This window comes from Heliconius melpomene, chromosome 7 (assembly GCF_056956725.1).
Source record: "Heliconius melpomene rosina isolate 202511_hmr_F chromosome 7, ASM5695672v1, whole genome shotgun sequence".
Lineage (NCBI taxonomy): Eukaryota > Metazoa > Arthropoda > Insecta > Lepidoptera > Nymphalidae > Heliconius > Heliconius melpomene.
The window spans coordinates 2,960,110-2,984,541 of NC_140395.1; the positions used below are offsets into that span (position 1 = coordinate 2,960,110).

General features: G+C 30.8%; 2 protein-coding genes across 2 annotated transcripts in view; both read left to right on the forward strand.

Moving 5' to 3' along the window:
- vlc (disks large-associated protein 2) overlaps positions 1-2,884 on the forward strand; it is a 31,290-nt gene extending 28,406 nt beyond the window's left edge. The window contains exons 7-8 of the mRNA XM_085187780.1: positions 470-548; positions 746-2,884. Coding sequence (XP_085043906.1) covers positions 470-548; positions 746-811 — 145 coding nt within the window. The 3' untranslated portion in view covers positions 812-2,884. The remainder of the gene's footprint in view (positions 1-469; positions 549-745) is intronic.
- Positions 2,885-4,626: 1,742 nt separating this feature from the next.
- Positions 4,627-24,432, forward strand: part of E(Pc) (Enhancer of Polycomb) — a 78,793-nt gene continuing 58,987 nt past the window's right edge. The window contains exon 1 of the mRNA XM_085187781.1: positions 4,627-5,231. Coding sequence (XP_085043907.1) covers positions 5,079-5,231 — 153 coding nt within the window. The 5' untranslated portion in view covers positions 4,627-5,078. The remainder of the gene's footprint in view (positions 5,232-24,432) is intronic.

Below are 24,432 nucleotides of genomic sequence, written 5' to 3' on the forward strand. Positions count from 1 at the left end.
ATATATCTAAAATGTAAGAAGAAAATATTAACACAATAATAATATATTATAATTTTATTTAATTGTAAATAAAATACCAACTTTTTTTATTTCGTATGATATTTTAATATGAGTGTAAATTATTTTAAAACAGCTGTCTTTATTTGGACTTGGGTAATCTTGAGATTTATCTTGTGACCTCTCTTGTAATCATAGCATGAAATTAAAAAATATTATGTAAAATCTATTTAGAGTGACCCAACTCTTGCCCTCTCAATTTTTTATTAAACCATTATTTTTCCTTGTATTAATATTCCAAAATACAAATAAGTATAAAAAAATTAAATTAAATATATGGCATGTTTTCAAGACAATTACTTAAACTAATCATTTTACCAATAATCTGTCTCATTTCTTAACCAACTTTTTTTAAGACTTCCCTTAAATTCGAAATATTTAATATATATTTAAATGATTGTTTTTTTTACAGGCGTTTAGCACGTGAAAGACAATTAGCGGCGAAATCGACACTGCCCCAAAAAGATGATATGCCTGTTGAAGGCAGCCAGGTAATGATAGTTCATTGAAAACACAGCGTTGAGTTCCGCCGTTGAACACAATGTTACGGGAATTGGAGTATCTTAACACTAGGTTCCCTCTGCCTATCCTGCTATATGCGGGATTAAGGTTAAAATTTTTTATTTCTTTGAGATTTTCATATTAATAATGTACTAAGTTATAATATAGCATTTTCTTTTATTTTCAGGAGGTAGAAATCTTTGTGGGCAAAAGTGTCAAAGCAACGCCCCAAGGTGACACAGATAATAGCTGATTTCTCACAATATATTATTGTATATACTACTACAGTCCGTTATATATCAGGGTTTTTTAATGTATTTTTAACTTGCATTCTATGTTTAAAATAGGAACAAAGAAAAAAAAAGATTATTTTTAAATCTGTTATGAAATGGGTTGTATTTTTCGTCTGTGAAATTTCAGTAAATATATATTTTTACCTGTATTTTTATCTGTGATTCAAATGTAATTTATAAATTTTGATTGTAATGTAAAATTGATAGTGACGTTCGAGTATTAAATTATGTTGTCTTTGTTTTTCGCTTTATTTTGACATTGTATGTATTTAATTTGGAATTAGTTTTTTTGTTTCATTTCATTCAAAGCAGATAAACAAGAATTAAGAATGTGAGTTAAAAATACATATATGATATAGGTTTCCTCAATCCGTTTTGTCTATTTTGATCATATAGTAATGTGTTATGTATATAAATAATAATAACAATTGAAAAGTGGCATAACCTACAATTTTAAAATACTTAATACAATTATTTATCTTAAAAAGATTTTAATGACAATTATATAAATTAATGCAAAAAAATATAAATTTTACATAAAATTTATTACAAATTTATTACATTAATAGCTTTATTTTAAAACAAATTATCAAAAAAATAAACCAATGAATTTTATGGGTTACGCCACTTGTAACTTTCAGCCTTAATTATATATCAAAACTACTTTCGTCTAATAAATTTCTTTTGACTTCTATACAAATCTATATAGCTATCACTTTCTAATAATAATAGTTAGAATTATTATTATAAGAAAGAGATATATATATTAATTTAAAAAGAACTTTTTTTATTATAGTTTTATTCAAAATAGCAAAATTAAAATGAAATGACAATTTTTATATGTAACATTGCTTAATTGAATATTAGTATTGATTGTCTGTATGTTATTAGTATTAATGTTATTAATTATAGAGTAAAAAATATTTTTTATAATATAAATTAACGCCGCTCATAACCGCCTTAAACTTATTTTTATATTGTAACCAAATTATACTAAATTTGTTTGTGATTATAGTGCAAATTCAAATGATTGCTTATGCAAATAGTTACGTTTTATATATGACTTATATTTACTCTATAGTTAATATTATTAATAATCAATGCACTTATATTTTAAATTAATATATAAAATAGCAAAATAATGCCTCTAAGCTTTACAAATGATTAAAAAACAAGTAAAAAAATCCAAAAATAACTTTTTCAATTCTTTACTAGTGTCAAAGATACAAAAAGGAAAAAAAAAATAGTTATGACTCCATTATATTAGACTAATAGTATTAAAATTTAGAGAAAAAAGCTATATATGACAGGTTTTTCTAATATTTAAATTTATATATTAATTTAAAATATATTATTGAAGCACTATTTAAAAATGAATATATGTGTATGAAGTTAACCGTCTTATTATAAGGGCTTTTTTAAAAATGATATACAAATTATTTCTCTTTATTTTTTTTTATTTAATCTGTGGACTTATTAATAATATATTTTATCCTAATTTATTTTAAATATTTGATCAATAATTTAATAAAGTAATTGTAATAAAATGAAACAGTGTCAGCTGCAAATGTGAACTCGGGCTATGAACATGAATTTTAATTTAAAAAAACTATTTTCAAAATGCGGTGTTGAGTTCCGCGACGCAATGTCTCGACTTCGGGCAGAAAGCAGAGAACATGACTATTAAAAAAAACCGTAAATGTACAGATTAATATGTAAAGGCAAATAATTTGTATGAAATTTATGTTATAAATAAACACTATGGAATATGATCTCTTATAGAGCAAGAGCTTTCAATTATTTTTTGAAACAAATGGCCATTTTCTATTAATTTTGAATATTTATATCTATAGTAACAATTAAAACTTTAATAGTATGTGCTTGAATTTTTTAAAATAAATAATAAACTATAATAATAAATAAACGTTTTTTTTTTTGTTTAATTGTGTAGCTTTGAACATATAGAAATGGCTTATAAAATTTCTCAAAAAAAATTTTGTTTCTCATTTTTCAATAAAGAAATGATATGTTGACTTTGTCTATTATTAATAATTTGGTGTATATAAGATTTATTTTAACACCTTTTTCGTATATTTTATGATTTTATTCACGTTTTTTTAAATTTTATATGTATCCTTAAATAATTATAAATAATTAAATGTATAGTCCGACAAGAAGTTTATGTCCCCCCGCAAACCTTACCGCTGCCCCGCGAGCCCATTCACTATACTAAAACACAGTAGACCGCGACGCCAAGTGTCATTTACTGCGCTAATTCGTATATATGACACCGAACTCTGCATACTAAACATTATGCACACGACTGTAAATGCGCGAGATTGATTCGTGCCAGTGTTCACATATTTCATAAATTATTGTCGAGCTATTTCAATAAATTTATTATTATATAGGAGGTAGAAGTCCATTATGTAAGTTATGTTCTATATATTGCAACCTTTAATGAAAATGTAATTTGTGGAAAGTGACTATATTGGTTTAGGGTATGGAATGACATTTTCAGTTAGGTACGTTTTTTTATCTATTTTAAGGGTGGAGTATTAAAGAGTGTATATAAAGTTTTATTAATTATACATTTTCATACAAGATACACTAAATTATTAATAACAATGACAGAAAATTTGTTTGTTTAATGATGACAAATATTATTTAATAAGGCTGGACCGTTGATTTCGAAATGACTGAAATTTTGAACTTTTTTCTCTGTTTAATCTTTTTTTATGATATATAAATAATATTAAATAGTTAAATTTTAAAATTGCTCAGCGTTGTGGTCATCAAATAATCAAAATATGTTTGTATTACTCAATTATTAATTAAGTCTTATTTTATACTAATATCTTGTTTATTGATAATGAATAAATTATTGTTTAATTGTAATTTTGTTTTATTATACCTTTTGAGAGAAACACATTTTAATTTCAAAGCCATTGTGGCCAAATTGGGACTGCATTAGACTGGATGGTTCAATTTCAGCTTGGGACAATGAAAAATTTTCAATTTGTCCAACTGATATGAAAATAAGACGAAAACTGAAGAATGGAATAGGTTCTGTGCCTACCCTCATATATGTGAAATACAGTAAGAAGTTAAAAAAATAGAATTGGCGAAGCTTAATTTCAAACTTCAAATATAGATCATTTTTGTTGTTGCCAATTATTTTCTAGTTGAATTAGACAAAATACGACGTACCTCTTGTAAAGTTAAAATCGGTATTTTTAAGACCTGATTTGAGATTATAAATACAAATTAGCACTCTGAAGATTATTAAAATTACAAAAAATTATAATCCTTTAACGTTATAATAATTGTTACTAATTAGTTAATGTTTCAATTACGCTTATCATTCATAATTATCAAACACTATAATTATATAACAAAATCTGAGCCAGAAATGTACGAATATGATTAAATAAATAAAACTCTAAATATATTTACCTAACTAATAAAAATCATAAAATATATTTTTATAAGAGATTATAATTATAGACAAATTGCATTCATCTATATCAATAAGCTGAAAAAAATATTTTTGTCTATGAAAATTTGTTTATAAATATTTTATTATCTTTATATTTAAAAAGCCACGTTTTATAATTTTTATATAAATAACTAAGCAAAATTTTAGTTTTACACTTCTTTTTTTTAAATGACAACATAAATTATATAATTGACAACAAATATCATGTTACGTTTAAAGGAACGCGGATAAAAACGAACAATAAATTGTCTGTGGCTTGACAGTTACCAGAGTTCGACGTCATTTTAATATTTTTATTTTTGTCTATTTTAAAATAATTATTAAATTACAGTAAAAATTATCTCAATAATTCTTTTACATTTTTTAACAGCAATTAAAAACAATTTAAAGTACATTTCAACTAGATTTCTATAATGAAGAAATGAAAATGTAATGTTAGTTCCCGCGTGTTTCCTTCCCGCGCACGTCGCACTCGGTGGAAGTTGGTCATGGTCGTCCGCCAAACGGAAAGCCGCCATGATGGCTTTCTGTAAAGTACGCTCAATATGTAAAGTTTCGTTATTGTTTTTCATTAATTGTGACTGAGTGCGTGCAAAAATTAACCATGGGAACGAACTAGAGTGTGCAAAGTGCAGTTTACGGTCCTTTAGGACCTCCCAGAGGAGCTATAGTGTGTTTTATAAGTGCATTTTAGTGTCGACGCTAACGTGTTTTGTTCTGTCAACAAAATGTCGAAGCTCTCGTTTAGGGCGAGGGCCCTAGATGCGACCAAACCAATGCCTATATACCTCGCCGAGGAGCTCCCGGACCTGCCGGACTACTCGGCGATCAACCGCGCCGTGCCTCAGATGCCCTCTGGTATGGAAAAAGAGGAGGAGAGTGTAAGTATTTTGCGCATTTAACTATTAAGTCATCACAACTACTGTGTGTCGGCCATCATGTTTCAGTTTCATATTCCGGCCGCTAGGGGCGGTATATTTATTAAGAGCGGAGGTTTTTTGGCGAATTTATTGCTACCAGCTTATTGCAAACATAGGATATTTGTTTTATCCGCGTATGTTCGTGTTTCTGGCGAAATGAAATAGTAGCGCCGGTCTAATAACAATCTTAACTTGTTGTCAAAATTTGGCGCGATTATCGCACATGGTGTTATTGTCGGGCTTTCAGGATCATTTGGGTTATTTAAATGCCGTTTTTACAATGAATATCGATGCTATATTATATTTATTTCGTAATTTGCTAGTAAAATATTTTGAGAAATTATAAAAAATATAAAATTGAGTGCCGGTCATTCGATCATATGTTATTTGTTTACAAACAAACTCGTACGCCGGTACGCGTTGATTGACAAATTATAATGCAAACTTACATTAAATAAATGATAATATTTATTTTTAATTTCCCTCTTTATTGAAAAAAACTTGGCACCTTCATATATTTTATCATTATTATACATTTTTGTTATATTTAACAAATGGTCTTTAACTGTTGGCATTTTTTCTTACTATACTTTTTTTGGAGAATTGTTTTTGAATTTTTATTTTACAGTAATTATTTTTTATATTTATATATTCTTATTTATTACCTTATGCATATTTGAGTAATTAAATACACACAAATAAATACCTTAATTGATACGGAAAAATGTTTAGCAACAATTTTTCCTTGTTCATTGGTTATTAATATTTTTATAGTCATATTCATCATTTATTTTATTAATAACGATTAGAAGAGGATAATAACATATTTTTCATCATATTTAGAACTTATTAATTTCGATGATTTCCTTGAGTATATTAAGAGTTTAGTCATACTTTAATTGTTATATATATTGTATTATGTATACTTCTATTAATAATATTTTGATTAATTTTTCTTAATTGTCTTGTGAATCATAAAAGATTTTTGTACAGCTAAAATATATTTGAATTCTTTATAACTTTTTCTTAAAACTTGGTATATGCTAGTCTCAGGGAGTTTTCTTTTTATTCTATAGATATGTTATTATTTTTTTTTATTTTGCTAGACAATGAAGATTTGGGCAGTACTAAGTTTTTTTTATCCATACGGTGGGAACTTTGTACTGTACGGTCACACACTTCCGGTCAATCATTTACATTTCATATCTATCAATGTGCTGAAAATAGATAAAGATATTTAATGAATGATGGTGATGATGATATTATGGGTTTCTTTTTGCCTACTCTTCTATGAATGAAAGGTGCATCAAAATAAATTATATTTTATAATACTTAAAAACAGTATCTATTAAAAGACTGATGTCAACTGATACAAAGTTCAAGTTGGTTTTGTGTTGTTAATTTTAATATAATAATTTTTTGTTAATGAATTGTTTTCATTTCCATACTTTTGATACGCAAATTTTGCTGCTCAACACACAATGTCTCAGATTCCAACGGAAAGCAAAGAATGCAGTTTCTTTCCACCAAGTCCCCGCTGCTCACATTATAACAGAATATAAAACAAAATTATAATATACTATTTCTTTATATTATATAGTGTAAAAGTTCTCTTGCTTAAACATGCTAATCACCAGCAACTGCTGGTTGTATTTAAAGATTTTTTTTTATGTTGCACAGTCTGTTTATCAAGGAAAGCTATATGCTACGTTATATCTCGTTAATTGTTTCTAAGTTTCCCATTTACCACGCGGGCGAAGCCGCAAGTAAAAGCTGGTTTATAAAATACATCCTATCATGTAAATCAATACTCGTGTATTCTTTATTTACGACTGCGACGTCAACGCGTAGTAATAGTGACGCGATCACCACGTGATTGGATAGTCGTATTTTTACGGTTTAACTTATTTTACATTATAATGCTTATATGTTGCATCATCTTTATATTTTCTAGAAAATTGTAGGCCATAACTGCAAATAGTGATGTTTATCGTTTTTAGATATTATGAAGGAGTTTTGTTGGTGATTTAAATATAAGTATTCTATATTGAGTATAATTGAGGCTACTATGGCCTAGTGCGACGAGTTGGTTGCGGGTTCGATCTCGGCCGAGGGAACGAACGAACTTTTTTATTGCCTCGCTCTGGTATAGACGAAGCGCTACATTGTGTTCCGCCACATAACGCGCAGCGTCTCGAATTCGAGGTTCTGTCTGCCAACCCTGCTATATGCGGTGGACAATAAATGATGCTGATGAATTGAATATTCCAGTCTGAGATTTAGATATAAAAATATTTATTCCTGATTAGTATATTGAAATATGCTTCAACCAAACTTGAACTCCATACTCACCTTTATACTAGTTTAATCTTCTACTCTGCCTATTATTTTTCTACTTACCATAATATAATAGCACCCAAGGATTTTGTAAGGCTACCTGTACCCTTCAATTTCTATCATAATGGCTCTACTATAGTCTACCTGCTTCAAACAAAAGCGTATACAGTTACCAATTTACTTAGAGCAGTGATGTATGTGATATATCGATTTAGGTTACATTAGTGTATACCGAAGTTAATTAATGGGATTTCCTTATATTTTTTGTAGGTATGGTGGATGAACGATTTTTTTTCTTTTCCTCGCTCTGGTAACACTACTGGTCATCTTTGCGTTATATTTAAACGTGTTGCTTATTATTTTTTTGTTAATTAATAGATTGCAGAATTATAAATTATGAAAAAAAACTATTTGGTTTTATTTTTTATTAATACCTTCCAGTAATGGTTACATTATGTCATTCATTTAATTTGAGATCGTTGTGGAGCAGTGGGACGCAGGAATGCGATAGTTGTGGGTACGATACACACCCAAGGCACTGTTTATATTTTAATTATTTTCTTTTTACCGCTCAGATAGACAAAACGCAGCGTTGAGCTCCGTCACTCGTTACACAATGTCTCGAAATATAAGCTGAAATTGGGAAATAGAGTATCTTACCCCTTACACTAGGTACTCTCTGCCTACTTTGCTATGTGGAAAAAAAAACATGCTTTTTTATTTAATTTCATAAACTTATAAAACTTCTCATACAAAAACATCGTATGTACATATTAAACACATTTTCACAGAACAAGTACAAACGATCTTGTGGTGCATCTCGTGTTACGATCCCACCACAGCTGCTTCTCAGCTATCACGTTGTGTTCAGTCGCACGAACTGAGATATTCTATACTATGGGCGTCGAGTAGAAGCAACATAGTAGTGCTTCAGTTTAATTTTACTAGCATTTACCTGCGGCTTTTTCCGCATTGTCAAATGAAAATAAATAAGATTTTTTTATGATATGACAAACGTATAAAAATTTGAAAGCAGCGGAACTCGTATCTTAATATGTGAAACCATTCAACCACTCATCAATTTCATCATTTTTTTTAAGAACTTTTTCTTTAAATTTTATTTTTCCTTGAAATTAGATTCATTCCACGACCTAATTGGCAGGTACAATCACACACGTTCCGATTACAATCATCAAATAAAATGAAAGAAATGTTCGTTTTCCTTCCCTGTCGTGTCCTTGGCATATAAAATTCCATTCCTTTTGTATAATGTCATTAAACAATAATAAATTATATTTTGTAAGGTTTCTGTCAGAACATATTACCAGTATCAAATGACATACTCTTATATTCTAGTATCATAATTGGTAATAACTAATAAACTAATGTTTTGTAAGAGGACCCCCTTGAGGCCAGGTATGTACGGGTTGATGACAGTGGACGATGCGAAAAAGATATGTAGAGAACGTAGACCGTTTGCCGATCTCTCTGGCTGGCCCGCTAGGGATAGAGCGTGAAGCTATAAAAACTATTATGTTAATACACTTCATTCCCCTGCTTGTTTCGACCGCTAACGCCCGCTCGCTCCGCTTGCCGTAATAATAAAAAAATAAATGAAATTTTGCACTTTAAAAAGCTTTCAAATATACGATATTCTTGATTTCATACTGCTATAGGCATATATAAATGAATAAGGTCATCGTGGTGCACGGGTACCGCGGCTGAGTGTACTCGTGGCGGTTGTGGTTGCAGTCCAAATTAGAGGAACTAATTACATTTAATTATGTATTCACATTTCTCCACTCTCGTTGACATCTCAAGAACCAACACTTTTTCTATATAATATAAAGGTATAAATACAAAGTAGGTATGTTTTTTTCTAATTTCTTAACAATACAAATTTAAATACATTCAACATCGATTTACTACGTCTCTTAAAAAAATGTTCAAGTCACTTTGGTCGTTAGAATCTCGTTGCCTTTTAAACTGGAACGCATAAACCCGGACGTGGTTTCTAATTAATACTAGCTTTATAATATTACTAGCGACCCCCTTGCGGCTTCGCCCGCTTTTACTACTGGATTATTCATATAATGTATGTTTGCAAAGCACTTAATATAATGTGAAAATTAATTAAACCCTAATGCAACCCGCATTTTCGTAGTTTCAATAAGATTTTTCCAATTGTTTTACACAGCAAGGATTTTTTAGTAGGTACCGTAATTTTAAATCTGTGCTACTAATCTTTTCAAGTACTTATTAAAATATATTTAAATGACTATTTTTAGATAGTTAAATGACTATTTTTAAACGGAAGAAATTATAAACAAAAGCCTACCTACTAATAACTACTACAAAAAATATATCGCGCTGAAATAATACATTCAACTCTAATTATCCAATACGTGCAAACGCATCTAAATCTTCGTTGCTATAAAGGCAGGCGGGTTTTTTTTTTGCTTGTGGTTAATGCTGAAGAGGGTATTCTGTCCCTGATGAAAAGCAAGCACTACGTGGCTGCCTGTGAGGAAAATTAAATAGAATGCATCGGCCGGGAATCAAACACGGGCCGCCCGCGTGGCAGGCGAGCATTCTACCACTGAACCACCGATGCGTGTAAGGCAGGCGGGCGCGGCGGACGCATGGCGAGTGGCGAGCCGTTTCGCAGCAAGGATTTTTTGATATTGTAACAACTTCTAAAGTACTTATTAAAATGAAAAACAGTAAAGACAGTTTTGATCTACATTAAATGGCCAACGTAACTAATATACTTATTTATATGCTGAGAGTAAGGGATAAGTAAAACTTGAGTCGATACTGCTGAAGTGTCAACGACGTGATGTGTCAACAATTAAATGCGTTTTTCTCTTAAACTATTCGCAATTTCGAAATTGTGTAAAAAGCAAATTTTATCTTCGTTTAACGTAGAAAATTAATAAAGTATTTTAAAGGATAAGGATTAATACCATTATGGAAAAATATCCCTCACAATAAAAAATATATTGAAATTATTATTTTTAGACAGAAATATGATCACTACACGTTATCCTTAAAAGATAAAAATATGCCATCGCGGACTTTTTTGTAGATCTCATTGAGAGGAACAATACTCCAGTACATTTTTTTCATGTAGTACTTACCATTAAAGCAGCGCATGCGCGAAAGTGTCTCAGCGGGTAGGACTTTATTCATATTTATCGTATTTATGTTAATTTACATAAGAATGTACAAATAATAAACTATATATAAACCTTCTACGAAAAATACTCGACCTAATGGTGAAAACCGCAATAAAATCCGTTGGGTGGTTTAGAAGAAGAAGAGTTAGAAACAACAGACAGACACGAAAAGCGACTTTGTTTTATAAGATATAGGATGTTGACATGTGTGTATTATGGAATTATCATTCATTTATTTTTAGTTTTATATTTGACTATACTTTTTTTATAAAATTTATTTTTGAGTGTGGCATAACACTTAAAAAATCAAAATTTAAGTTTTCTAAAACGTTAAATATTATAGTATTTAATTGGTTTTAGCTTAATTTAATGTGTCTGTTACTAATTTGTTTTAATTTTACTTTTTTAATAACATTATAGAGCTGAAGAAGAATTCCATTTGAACATGAAGGTGAAACCGCTTATAAACACTAGAGAACACTAGTAACACTAGAAGTATGTAATACAATGATAATGAATGTGAATGTAAAAGTGATTGTTTCAAAAAGGTCGTTTAGACCTTCGAAGAAAAATGTAATAGGTGTAACAAGTATATAGTTATTAGGTATAACTATCCCTACTTTACTAAAAGTGACGTAATTATTTTGTTTTAATATAATTAAAATAATACATTTTACTAATATATTATTAACTAGTTGTCGCTCGCAATTTTATTTGTGTAAATAAGACGTAAAATAAAATATTAATTTTCTCTGTCTGAGGAATATGTAATAGAGATTTATAGTGAATGAGGTTTATATTTTTACTATCAGTAAAAAACAAAATTCTCTGTATTCGTGTACGTGCTTCATCATAATCATCATCACCCACAGCTATCGATCGTCCCCTGTTGGACATGGGCTTTTCCCAAATCTCGCCACCACACTCGATCTTCAGCTCTTCGCAGGAAGCGAATTGCAGAAGCACATAGTGAATCCAGAATATTCCCGTTTATAATTGAATCTTTTTACATAATATTATTTAAAATACTATATTTACAATAAGATATTGCTTTATCATTCGGTCTTAAGTACCTGTTGTTCTTATCTTCGTTTAAGGTTTAATTGTTATCAAACCACTTATATTATCTTAAAATTATCAGTTCATTTCGATTTCATATGAATATTCGTTTTAAAATGGCCTCTCGGTTTAGTGTTGGATTATTAGGCCGGAGTTTACTGATTCAATTCCTGCTATTTATTATTTCGTGTTAGATATATTTCTTATTATAAATTAGTTTAATTTATGACGGTGGATGTTTAATTTCCACACAAAACCTACTGAACAGCTTTAGTTCAAACTTTACATTAGTATAGCTGATGCCTCAGAATGACTACAATTATGTAAAAAAAATGGCTATAATATAACAACAAGTTTAAGCAGGCAAAGCCGCGGGTGGGCCACTAGTTATATAATATAATTTTGGTGTAACCAAACCAAGCCTAACGAGCCTAAACTTTATTTCTATTAAAAGACATCCCAGGTCCTCCTCTTACAACTTTAGAATCCATCATCAGACCAGCTCAATGGTATGATATTATTGTATTGTAATTTAAGCTACGTAATGATGATACAAATATTTCAAATTGATCGTATTCAGTTTCTGATATTTTATTTTATAGTTACAAATCGACTTAATAAAAGCGCGTTTAGAATAATTCATTGTTGTCATACAGATTGCTTATGCTGAAAAGCTACTTTGATAATAGATTCCAATAGAATAATAATGAACGATTTTGTAAAATAAAATATTAGACTTTAAAAGGCCGATACGTTAAAAAATCATATTACCGTCGGACATGGGGAAAGCTATTTTATTATTCAATCCCCCCATTCGTTATACAACCCCTTTCCCTTTGACGCCAATGCGTATACTAATTACTGGTCTCGACGCTACCAGACAGGTGGTATCAAAATAAATGTATATGTCTGTATACTTATAGATATATGTGAAAATAATAATTAAGGTATCGTTAAATTATTGATGCGATATGCTTTTATTTTCCCAATCGCTATTAACTAAAAGATATACCTATCCAGGACCTATTTATCTTTAGGTGAGCTTTAGTAAATGATATTGTTGCAGATTAACTAACCTGTGTGTACTTCATATGTATGAAGTACATTGAAATCAAATTTACTATTAATATTATTAATACTACGAATTCCAATTGTTATAATTTATTTTGTTATACAAATTATTTTTATTTTTTCCTCTATAAAACATTTCAATATCGTAGATACTAGACTATACTACATATTGCATAGAACCAGTTGAAAAGTTAATAAATACCATATAGATATATCTATATGGCATATATATACATATTTTGGTACTACAGTCGGATTCGCAAACTGATGAAGGGCTGTTTAATTTGATATGATGAGACGTACAAAAAAATTTTTATTAATATCAACAAAATTGAATTTATACGCACAAAAGTAATACGAGAAATTCTTCGTACATTTGTAAGGGCAGGCGGTTATTCCCAGACGGGATCTCATTAGGTACCAATATGCGGTTCAAAATGTTGAACGTAGCGTCTGCCTTTGATTTTCATATTCGAAGTTAAATTAGTTTTAGTAAAAACATGCGAGACGCGGTCGGTGAAGTTTGTTTTAGTATCATTTTTTTTGTATGTCAGACATTGGTTTTAATTATTTTTCTCTGTATTCACGAGAAAAAAAGAGAGTTTAGTTAATTATTTCTTTATTCTTTTCACCGTTTCTTCATTTGACTTTCATTTTTATGGTAATTATTTCAGTATTTGTGAAAGAAATATCATTATATAACTCATATTTCCATACCTACATATTTACATGTATGTGTTGAAAGTACACAAATATCAAATTATTAATGAACCAAGGTTTGTCCCCGCATGCTGAAGCCGAATAATATACCTACTGCATTGTCTAATGGGAGGGAGGCACGCACTGTTGCAGACGATCGCCCCCATTAGGTTTCGTATGAGATATACGATAAGTGAATTGTCGATATTAAAGTATTTTTGTATTGAAAATGGAAATCTACGCCTTCGTGACGCAGGGGCACAACGTCTGACTGAAGCGTGACGGCTGTGTCCTGAAAAATGGACGGAAAGCGAGGAACGGAGTAACTCGTAACACTAGGTTCCCTCTGCCTACCGTGCGTATAAGCGCGATAGAGAGTGAAGCTACTTTTTAATTATTATACAAATGAGTGTCGTTTATAACGACATGGTAATACAAAATAATTATTTCACAATGTTTAAATAGGCCTATAACCCACTTAGAAAGCCTTATTGATAGTATAAATTGACTAATAAATGTTTGATTATGATTATTTTTCTGAAGTAATTTCATTGTAATATTCTTTCTCGAAATTAGTCTCGTCAAAGTTTTTCACACCATTGTGAACGAATATTACTGTGAAGACGATGTCGTGTTTTAGTTCAATACCCCTTTAAGCCGTTCGTCAGGTAGCAGGTCCGCAGGTCGTCTAGTATATTTTATGCCATTATGCTAGACTACCTGCGGTGTGGCGGCGGTATTTAACGCCGCGCTTTATCTTACCTAGAGCAGGGAAGTGAAAATAATTCATTCTCTATTTATAATGTCACGCCGTTTCACGATTGAGGCGCACTCAATGGCTCCTAATAAAATATTTTATCATACCAAATTCTATTTTTACATCGATCCCATATCATTGTTATTCAGAGTATCCTTTTTATACGTGTTAAAATGAACAACGTGCGACGAACAAAATACGACAAGAGTGCGTTTGAAATTCAAATACAACCAGCTTACTGTTCGATGATACTCGAATAAAGTTGTGCATTATGTCAGACACCTTTTTTTGGTTAGAGATTTTAATTTTAGTGGCCATTTCTCTCTGCTCTCCTTTCGTTTAAAGCTGTGTGTTTAGAGTTAGAAATATTTAACATATATTTTCAATAAGTAATATTATATTTATTTTTATCTATAATGTATTTATTTGACATTCTTTTAAAAGAATAAAGAATACCAAAATGGAATATTTAGATATACGTATGTTACTCAAATGCAAACGTCATGGGTTGTAATCTTATTCGAAGCAGTGTTATTTTATAACCGTTAAAAATTATACACGTTTATCAATTACATTTACATTGCTTTATGTTTTTTACATAGTATGCAATGCTCCTATATAATTTAACCTTAAGATTAAGCTTTGCCATATCTATTCTTAAAGGAAAGGGAAAATGAAAAAACTAATAATATACTATTCCTGTGCTTAGATTTTTTTTTGGCTTCACTCTGTATCGGAACTCAACGCTGCAGTTATTTTATATAAAAAAAACCGATAATAACGGATCAATGAACTTCAATAAATGCTCAAGTTTATTTCTCAGCTCTGTTTGTTTAACATCTACGTCCGTATCAGAGCGCTCGCTATACCGAATTCCATAGAACGCTTTGTAAATTTATGATAACGTCAAGGTCATAATGTCGGACGCACGTTCTAATATAAACTTTATTGTGCTATATTTAGAGTGTAATTTTTCTTATCGGCTTGTCTGTAGGTAAGTAATTTCGTATGAATTATGAAGTGAGTCGAAATGTCGCGTATCAGGGCTCGGGCGCAGGGTAAAGGCTGTGTTAGTTTAATTTTATGTTATACTACCTGTATTTTGCGGTTTTGGATGCTTTTTTTAAGTTATTTTAGCTAATATTGGTCACATAGAATGTAACTTTGGTTCCAGTATCACGTTCGGAAGACTATAACTAAAGAAGAGAATCGAAAAGAATGTTAATATATTTTTTTTAATTTAATTTAATTAATTTAATTACTTTTCGATAAGAGAACATGCAGTTTCCGTAGAATATTAAAATAAAGTAGAAAGTTATTGCCTCTCTTTTAGTCATATTTTTGACAATTGAATTGAATTGAAATAAAGAATAATAATGTAAGGTATTTATTTTAAATTACGTCCGCAGCTGTCACTGCAAATTTCCGCCACCGCCTCGTTCATCATTTGGCGTAACATCTGCCTGTCTGTTGGCCTCAACGAAATTTTTCTGCTATTTATTGAAATGTTTTTATTTTGTTGTTGAGAAAATCAAAGAGATCGGTTTTTTTGTTACTTTATTGTACTGTTTTGGCATGTTGTTTAATAAAGAAACCATGGTAGTTCAGTTAAGCTATCTGACTTTGAATTTAGAATATGGTGTTCCTATTATTCCCAATTTAGGCATGAGTCTGTAGACGTAACGTAGTGGGAACGCGTTTGACTGTAAACATGATGATTTGAATGGAACTTAGGAGTGTGATTATATTTTTCATTTCCCTCTTCTGGTAGGCAAAACGCGGCGTTAAGTTCCGCAACTCAACTTGTTTAAAAAATTCGATAGAAATTGGGAAAGGAGTGTCTTAGCACTAGGTTCCCAATATGTACTCAATTCTCTGTGTGACTATTGTCGTTTTTCACTATAATCAACACAAAGAAATATCTCCATTAGAAATTGAACCCAGGACTTAAAAATAGTTTCATGACAGCTTTAAAAAACAATAGCGTATATATTACACACTGACCTATTTTACTATGGCTTTTCTAGTATATTAAAACATAAACTATAAACTGTACTGTATATCAAAAGGCTTTGGAAGAGAGATTGGCTATTGGGAAAGCTTGCTAGTGAAATGGTTTCATCGATTTACGTCATTCATTTTAGGTTTTTACTATTAGAGTTTTGCTATTTCTTTATAGTTTTTAAGGGATATAATTATCATTAGTCTATAATAAAATATACATTAGGGATACTTATTCGAGGAATTGAATTATTTCTATTTTTCCGTCACAGCGCATTCTGTCAAACTCGGGTGCATGGGCAATAATGGTATGTCTTGACATTAGGGTTTTATGTGTTTATCAGTTTCGCGAAAGAGGGGTAAAGGGTAAAGGCTGTGTTAAATCCCTTACCTCTTTGTTATTATTATATACATTTGAGGAAGATGAAGTATTATACAAAAAAAAAACTTAAATTACAATTTCAAAAAGTCAGAATCGACTCTGCCAAGAGTCGTTCAAAAATATTTACGCTCCAAAAGCGATGATATCACAAAAGTTTGAACTCAAGATCTGTCCCATATTGTCTAGTGTTATAAAGGAAAGTAGGTTATACTACCTACTACGGTTACCAGTTGCGAGTTACGGCCTCGTGCTGTTTGTTGCCGGTCTCTCGGGGTAAATATATATTATACATATTGTAAGGGATTGCTGTTTAACTTGTATTTTTAGTTGGTTGGGTTGTAATGGGGTAGCCAGAAAGAATAAAGTCTCAAACGCCACGGTCTCTGCATATCTCTTTCGTTTCGTCCATGCATGCCCTAAGTTGGTTATTCTGTCGTTGATTTTATTAGGACTGCAGAGAGGGGTTCGTTTATGTTATTATGATATGTCGCTTTCATTATTAAAATTGTGTGGGAATGAATTAATTAAATTTAAAACTTGTTAAATACTGTTATTTGTTATTGTCATATTGTAACAGATCGGGATTCAAGGCCCATCGCGGTGCAGAGGCACAAGCGTGCGACTGTAAACGCTACACTTTGTGGGTTCTATTCCCACTCGAGGTTAATAGTTTCATTTTCTTTGCTCTGGTAACGAGGCCAAGCGCGGCGTTAGTTATTTTTCCATAGCAAGATGAACTTTTATTACATTCTCCTGTAAACCTTCTTTTTGGACAAGTCCTTTTATACATAGAACCATAAAATTGTATAAATTACCAAAAAACAATCTGTAAATGTTTAATTTGAACACCATTCAGCTATTACTTACTACACAAACATTATATAGTGTGCATTGATAACAGCTGAACTGCGCACTATCGCGAAACTCTTACTGAGTCACCGTCCGCGTCACGTGGTGGGTGGCGTGGTCGATTCGAGTGTATGCTGTGTGTACAATAACACGCTGCGACGCTAAAATATATATGTAGATAGCTGGCTCGTGTGAAAGTTTATTATTATTTTCATTTATTAATAATAATTGAGATTTATTAATTTAAATACTTTCGCGCTGTACTGCGCATATAACATGGTAGTCAAAGGAAACCTACTGTTGAGACACTCCTTTCCCTGACTTCCGAATTTCCGAGATATTGCGTTTTGAAGGGCGGTCTTCAACGCCGCTCTTCGATTTGTTACCAGAACTAAGAAATTAAAATAATTCATTTCTCCGAGTGGGGATCGAATCCAATTTTCAAAAAAAAATGAAACAAATTGTTTATATATTTTTTTTCCTTGAAAGATCTTCTGTACATGATGGTATACAAAATGGAAAACCAACCCACAAACATCGCGATGTCCCCACAACGCCACTACGGCCACACAAATTTGTTTTATTTAAATCTAATTTTCGTACTGTATACATGACATAATTTAGTTTTGTTAGTTGAAAGTTCTGCATGCGCATGTATTTTAATTCAAATTCAGTTCAGAAATTACATTCAAATTTCTAATTAATTTTCGCCCCTCTAGGGTTTATGTTACAGTAAATTGTTTGTTAGTTAGTGCCTATATTATTGGATGTTATATGTTTCATATTATATACAAACATACCACCGGGCCACTACAGCCTTTCGATGAACTCCGAAAGCTGTAGGTTAATTCCCACTGAGAGAATTAAATATTTAATATTTTTATTTAGATACTTACTCCGATAACCAGCCTCTATGGCGCGAGCCATAGAGTTTCGCCACGTCAATTTTGCAGAAATTTGGTAAAGGTAGTGTCTTAACACTAGGTTTCCATGTTCCCTCTGCCTATCCTGCTATTTGTGGAATACAGCGTGAAGATTTTTTTATGCGAGATAAAGCGTGAAGCAAAAAAAAAATTAATTCCTTACGATATTTACATCTCTAGTATAATACATATTGTGTACTCCACAATGCAAAGTATAATACCAGCTGACATTTAATTGTCATTGATAAACGTCATAGGGAGGTTACGTCATCCATACACGGCGCTCCAAGTTCTCATACTTTATAAGATTTTGAAATTATAAAACTTTAATATAGAAGTTTATTATTCAATGTAGGTTTTCATGTCAAGGTATATCTATCTTTTTACATATTTATATGTTTGCCGCAATATAATTATACATATATAATGAAATTGTAAGTGATTGCTGTCTGTACTGTGAATATATGAGAAAATCTATTATTGAATGCCCATTTATCAATGTAACACAGACAGAAGACATTGATTTTAAAAATATTGTGTGTTAGTGCGCCTTAATGGCGAAAACGGTTGAAAACTATTTAAATACAGTTTTCACTAGTATTTTTGCAAACTTTTCTTACCATTTAGTCTATGTTTTATTAAAATCGGTTCACAAATAACAAAGTTATATCAATTTAAAGTATTTTATTCGACAAAATTGCTACCAAATAATTGTTTTATTGAATTGGCTGAAACTTTAGTTTTCAATCCAATTCAGATTAGTTAATAAATAATAATATAGTTCTACCTGGCAAAGCCGTAACCACATCGCTAGTATTAAAAATATGTGCGAGTTTAGTTGCGCAGTGGGAAAGCTCTGACTGAAAACACAATGGTGGTACGTTCGACTCTACTACTACTCGATGGAATTATTTAATTTTTATTTTTTTATTTTCCTGGAATACGGAAGTCAAAGCGCGGTGTTTAGTTCCGTCACTCAACAAGCAGTGTCGAATTTGGGTAGTGTGTGGATTAAATTTTAATTCTCTTCGCCTATCTTGCTATACGAGGATAAAACTTGCTTCCAGACCACTTACTCATCGACTCTTAGTATAGAAGCCATTTTTTGTTAGTCATAAACGCTTTCACTCTAGACAGTCTACTATTGAATCTTGTACAAACAATACTCGTTTCATATATTGTACTTCCCAAGCGAACAAAAAAAACCAATAGCTGACAAATAGACTTTTGTTACTGGATTTGGCAGATGGGTCTGTTTGAACTCTTCAAATTTAAACCTTAGCACTCAATATATAAAGTAGATATTACTGCAACAGCACCATTGCTCGCTAATTGCACGATAAATCACAACCGACCGGCCCGTTCCGCTACAGTATTATATATTTTGTTATATTAATATTAATATGTGCTTTTATTAAAGAAACAAGATAGTATATGTTTTTTTTTAATTACGTTAGTTTAAGATTCGTACCCGTGATGCTTTTTCTATTAGCGTAAAAACGTTACTTAAATTAATAGTTTTTTTTAATTAATATGATAAAATTTAAAACATTTTCTTAACTGAAATTCTTAGGTAGCCTTGACATTTAGCAAGTTGTTTTTTACTTATTGAACAATCTATACTAGAATATTAAAAAGCTTCAAAGGCACATAAAATGTTTTTATAAGAAGTGAGAGCTTCTTCTATTAAATGTGATGTACATTCACTTCCGAGATAAAGACGAAAGTGACAATCCATTTATCAAAATCGGCTGAATAGGGCCTTGATAACAATGATATATGTCTATCTATCTACAAGCTATATAAATGGTTTGGGCTATAATAGTAAATATTGGTTTGCTTCTAAAATATTTTTTTTTATATACTTATATTATGTATATTTTGCGATTAAAAGATAAAATTCACTCTTTTTTGTCATTAAAATGAGATTTTGCGTGTTTTATAATAGTTTCACGCTTTTAATATATACTTATATAGGTATACAGGTATATATTAAAATGAGATTTCAATTACTATCGTATGGCTTTAATAACAAGTTTTACTTAAATTATATTTTTACAACTGAACTCAAAAATAGCAGTCAAGTTTAATTCTGATTTAACTCTATCGAATACTTACGTGTCGTATATTTTTGGGTACTCTATCGCTACATAGGCAACGTCAGATGCATACGCTAGCGTCAAAAATCAATACTGAGCCGTCTCGTCTCAACCAAACTTCAACTATAATATGAATTAAACTTTCGCGAAAAGCAATAGAATTCAATATAACTTGCAGGCGGCAGTGTATGGTACCTAATAGATATTTTGATTGGCATATTTGTTTTGGGAATGATTCTGCGAATATCATGTCTGCAAGCGTTATGTGCGTCTGTGCATGTTTATTTGTTTTGTCGGTTAGTATGGTCTATGGTGTGTTGGTGTGGCGTGGGTCACTGGTTCTGGTCCCGTTTGATGTAGACTAGGCTGCTATTTACTTAATCATAGCATAATTATTTACATAGAAGTAAGTATGTGAATAGAATTTTAGTTATTACAATTCATTATGAATTGAAAGGTTATCGATTTGATATTTAGTGGAAAGTGGGGAACGGAGTGTCTTAACACTATGTTCCCTCTGCCTACTCTGCTGTGTGCAAGAGATAGTGTGAAGCTGATTTAATTTTATTTTTAATTTACATTGTCTCATTTATTTCAAATGCTTTACGTCTCTGTTAAGATTTCTTTGAATAAAATTTTATTGCTATTTGCCAAATTTTGTTTTGTTTTATTAAATAAGTATTTGATGCTTAGAAAATATTTTAAGTACCTAATATTTGTTTGAAGTGCCTGTAAGTATATTTTGAGGTACTTAAGTACCACTCGGGAATTTTAGAGTTCCCAGTGTGACCTTTACGTTTTTTGTTCACTTGAAATATATAAAAATATTACTTTAAGATTCTAAAATTCGCTATTTCCTAATGCTTCAAACAAAAACTTTACTTTAAACTGTTATGGGTTAACTGTAATTGCTATGGGAGACAAATACTAATTATTAGGTATTAAAATAAAAAATGGATCACTCAAAGTGCGTCACAAGACGTATGAGCTAGGCCCCCTTATCTATAAATCGAGAACACTCAAGTCTGAGAACGATCTTGAGATACCCTTTTCAAGCATAGAATAATTAAATAATTTGTTAGGTTAAACGCGCTAGTCTCAGCTTTTCATTGAAAAATGATGTTGGTGTTAGATATAAGATCAAGTCAATCGTCTCAATGTAACCTATTGTAGACGCGACTTTAGTTACCTTGGGCGTATAGAATGTACCATGTCTCATACATAACGATTAGTTTTTTTTTCCATTTGCCCATGCGGGCAAAGCTTCGTTTTAAAACTAGTTTTATAATTGAATTCATTTATAATAATTACCGTCTGGGATTAATATTTTTTATTATGACTCATTAAAATTTTTAATAGCATTATCATCAAAGTAAACAACTTCAGTAATAACGATCGACTCTTTTCACAATCTCTTATGAGGTCACCGTTTCTATGCAAATCTGAGAAAAACATTACTTGTCACGAAATGCTATCCCAAGGACACGTGAAACATTATTTTTTTTTTATTTTCGGCTTCACATTCTATCCCGCATTTAGCAAGATATTAAAAGGCTAAACTACTGTTAAGGCATTTTTTTTCTAATACTGAATACATGTAGTACTTAGCTGTATAATAGTTATTGTGCGTTGATTTACCAACAAACTTTCTCTATTTCTCGGGAACTTTTAGGAGATTTCAACTTAAAGTTATTTCGATGAAATCTCGTTCTCTGCTACTATTCTTTCAGAATAATAATAAAAAAAATGTATAGCCATTTTAAATTAGAATACCTACTTTATGCTATAGTTATACGTACAGTCATATATAATGTTATAGAACGCCCTAAATAGCTTTCCACTTTCTGACACCACGCGAACACACTTATGTATGCGTCAGCTACGGGAATACCTATTTTTATAATATCAGCATTTCCGTTTCTTATATTTTTTAAATACTTAATGTATTAATGTCTTTTTGTGAAATCGATTTCGACTTTACTTACTTACTTTTATTTACAGTGTTTATCTTTAACATGATTAGCATTTTTAACTGATTTCTTGTAAAAGGAAGAGGTTCTCAATTCGACTGTATTTTTTTGAAAATCTATATGAGATTTTTTTTGAATATTGTGGCACTAGCATATTATGTCAATTACGTAAAATAAGGTAGTAAGTAGTCTGCATCACGTGAGTAATTTAAAAAAACCCGGTTTTCCCGTTTCCGTTAAAATTTTTAGCAAGTCCTCACTTAGTGCTGCCCTTAGTAACGGAAGAGTTTTATTATATTGAGATAAATATATGAAAAATCAAACTATACATATGTATAGTTATTATGCATTTATGTATGTCATACTATATATGCATATGCACCAGAATACCTGTTTATAACTGGCAAAATTAGGGCTCTAAACTTAATATTTTATAATCCCCCGTTTGTCGAGTGCTGCTGATTCAATTAGCGGATTAATTAGATTAATAAGCACCAATGGCGTACGTTTCGGTCCTGTTTGTAGGTACTAGCGATATGTACGTAATATATTTATATTATAAAACTGAAGAGATTGTATGACGCGCTAACTTCAGTAGCTACTGCTTTGAATTGAAATAATTTTGTGTTCGATAGATCATTTCAGGGAATATATTTACTTATCCACATATGTTTTGAAAATTAGGCGGAAAGCTTGGCATGAAGTGTCTTAACACTACGTTTTATAAAAATATAGACAAGTACTCCATTCGGTTTACATTTCGCTGGTCGTGGTCAGCCTAACATATTTGGGTCGTTTCGTAGAATCCCAACCACGGCCGCGGACGCTAGTTGATTGCCTGATAGCATTGTAGCTGTTGCCAAATATTTGTATTTTGTATAATACAAGCCGTAATAGATTTTGCTTGAAAATGTTATTTATGGTATCTGTTATTTCATAACAAATATAGCAGTATAGGCAGATGAAACCTAGTGATAAGATATTTCATATTTTAATATTTTTTAAGTGGTTAAAGATATTTCATTTCTTAATCTCGGTCCTATTCTATTTCGTGGAACATTGCAGAGTAGGCCAAGGAACCTGGGAATCTATTGTTAGGACACTAGATTCCCTATCTATATTTTATCTAAAGGTTTACCCATTTAAACGTTAGGTCCAAAGGGCGTCAAGGTTTACACACGAAAATATATTCACAGTACATTCAGTAGGGTTGGCAGATGAGTTATCGAAATACCTTCCTAAAATACTACTAGCCGTTGCGTAGATAACGTCTGGACCATGAAACGTTCATTGATTGAGCGCGTACTCGAGCTTTCGGATCACATTTACTGGGGAATTCGACTAGTTCTCGTTTGGTACTTTGCTTGTGTTTTAATTTTATTTTTGTGTGGATAATTATATTTAATCTTTTGATATATATTATGTAATATGTAATACATTTGAATAAAAAAGGGTTTGATTTATTCTTCTCAAAAAAAATCAGCTTCACGCTGTCTATGTTGTAATAAAATTGTAATTTGAATATATATGAAAAACATTGTGAAATTTTTTATCGTAACGAAAATAGTAAATCATATTTAAATAGTCATAGTGATTAAATAGTCACGATGACTATTTAAATATGATTTTACCTAATTAGGTAGTTATTATTAATCAGCCAACTTTATAAGTATTAATAAAAAACTAAACCTTAAATAAAAAAAATACATGTATATTTGCAATATTTGTTTGTTCATTCATTTAGCAATATCAACTATTACTAAATATTAACAAGACGGTCCGAAAATAGGTGCTAGTGTTGTAACCGCACTGCACTGTGTGGGTAACGTCTGGCGA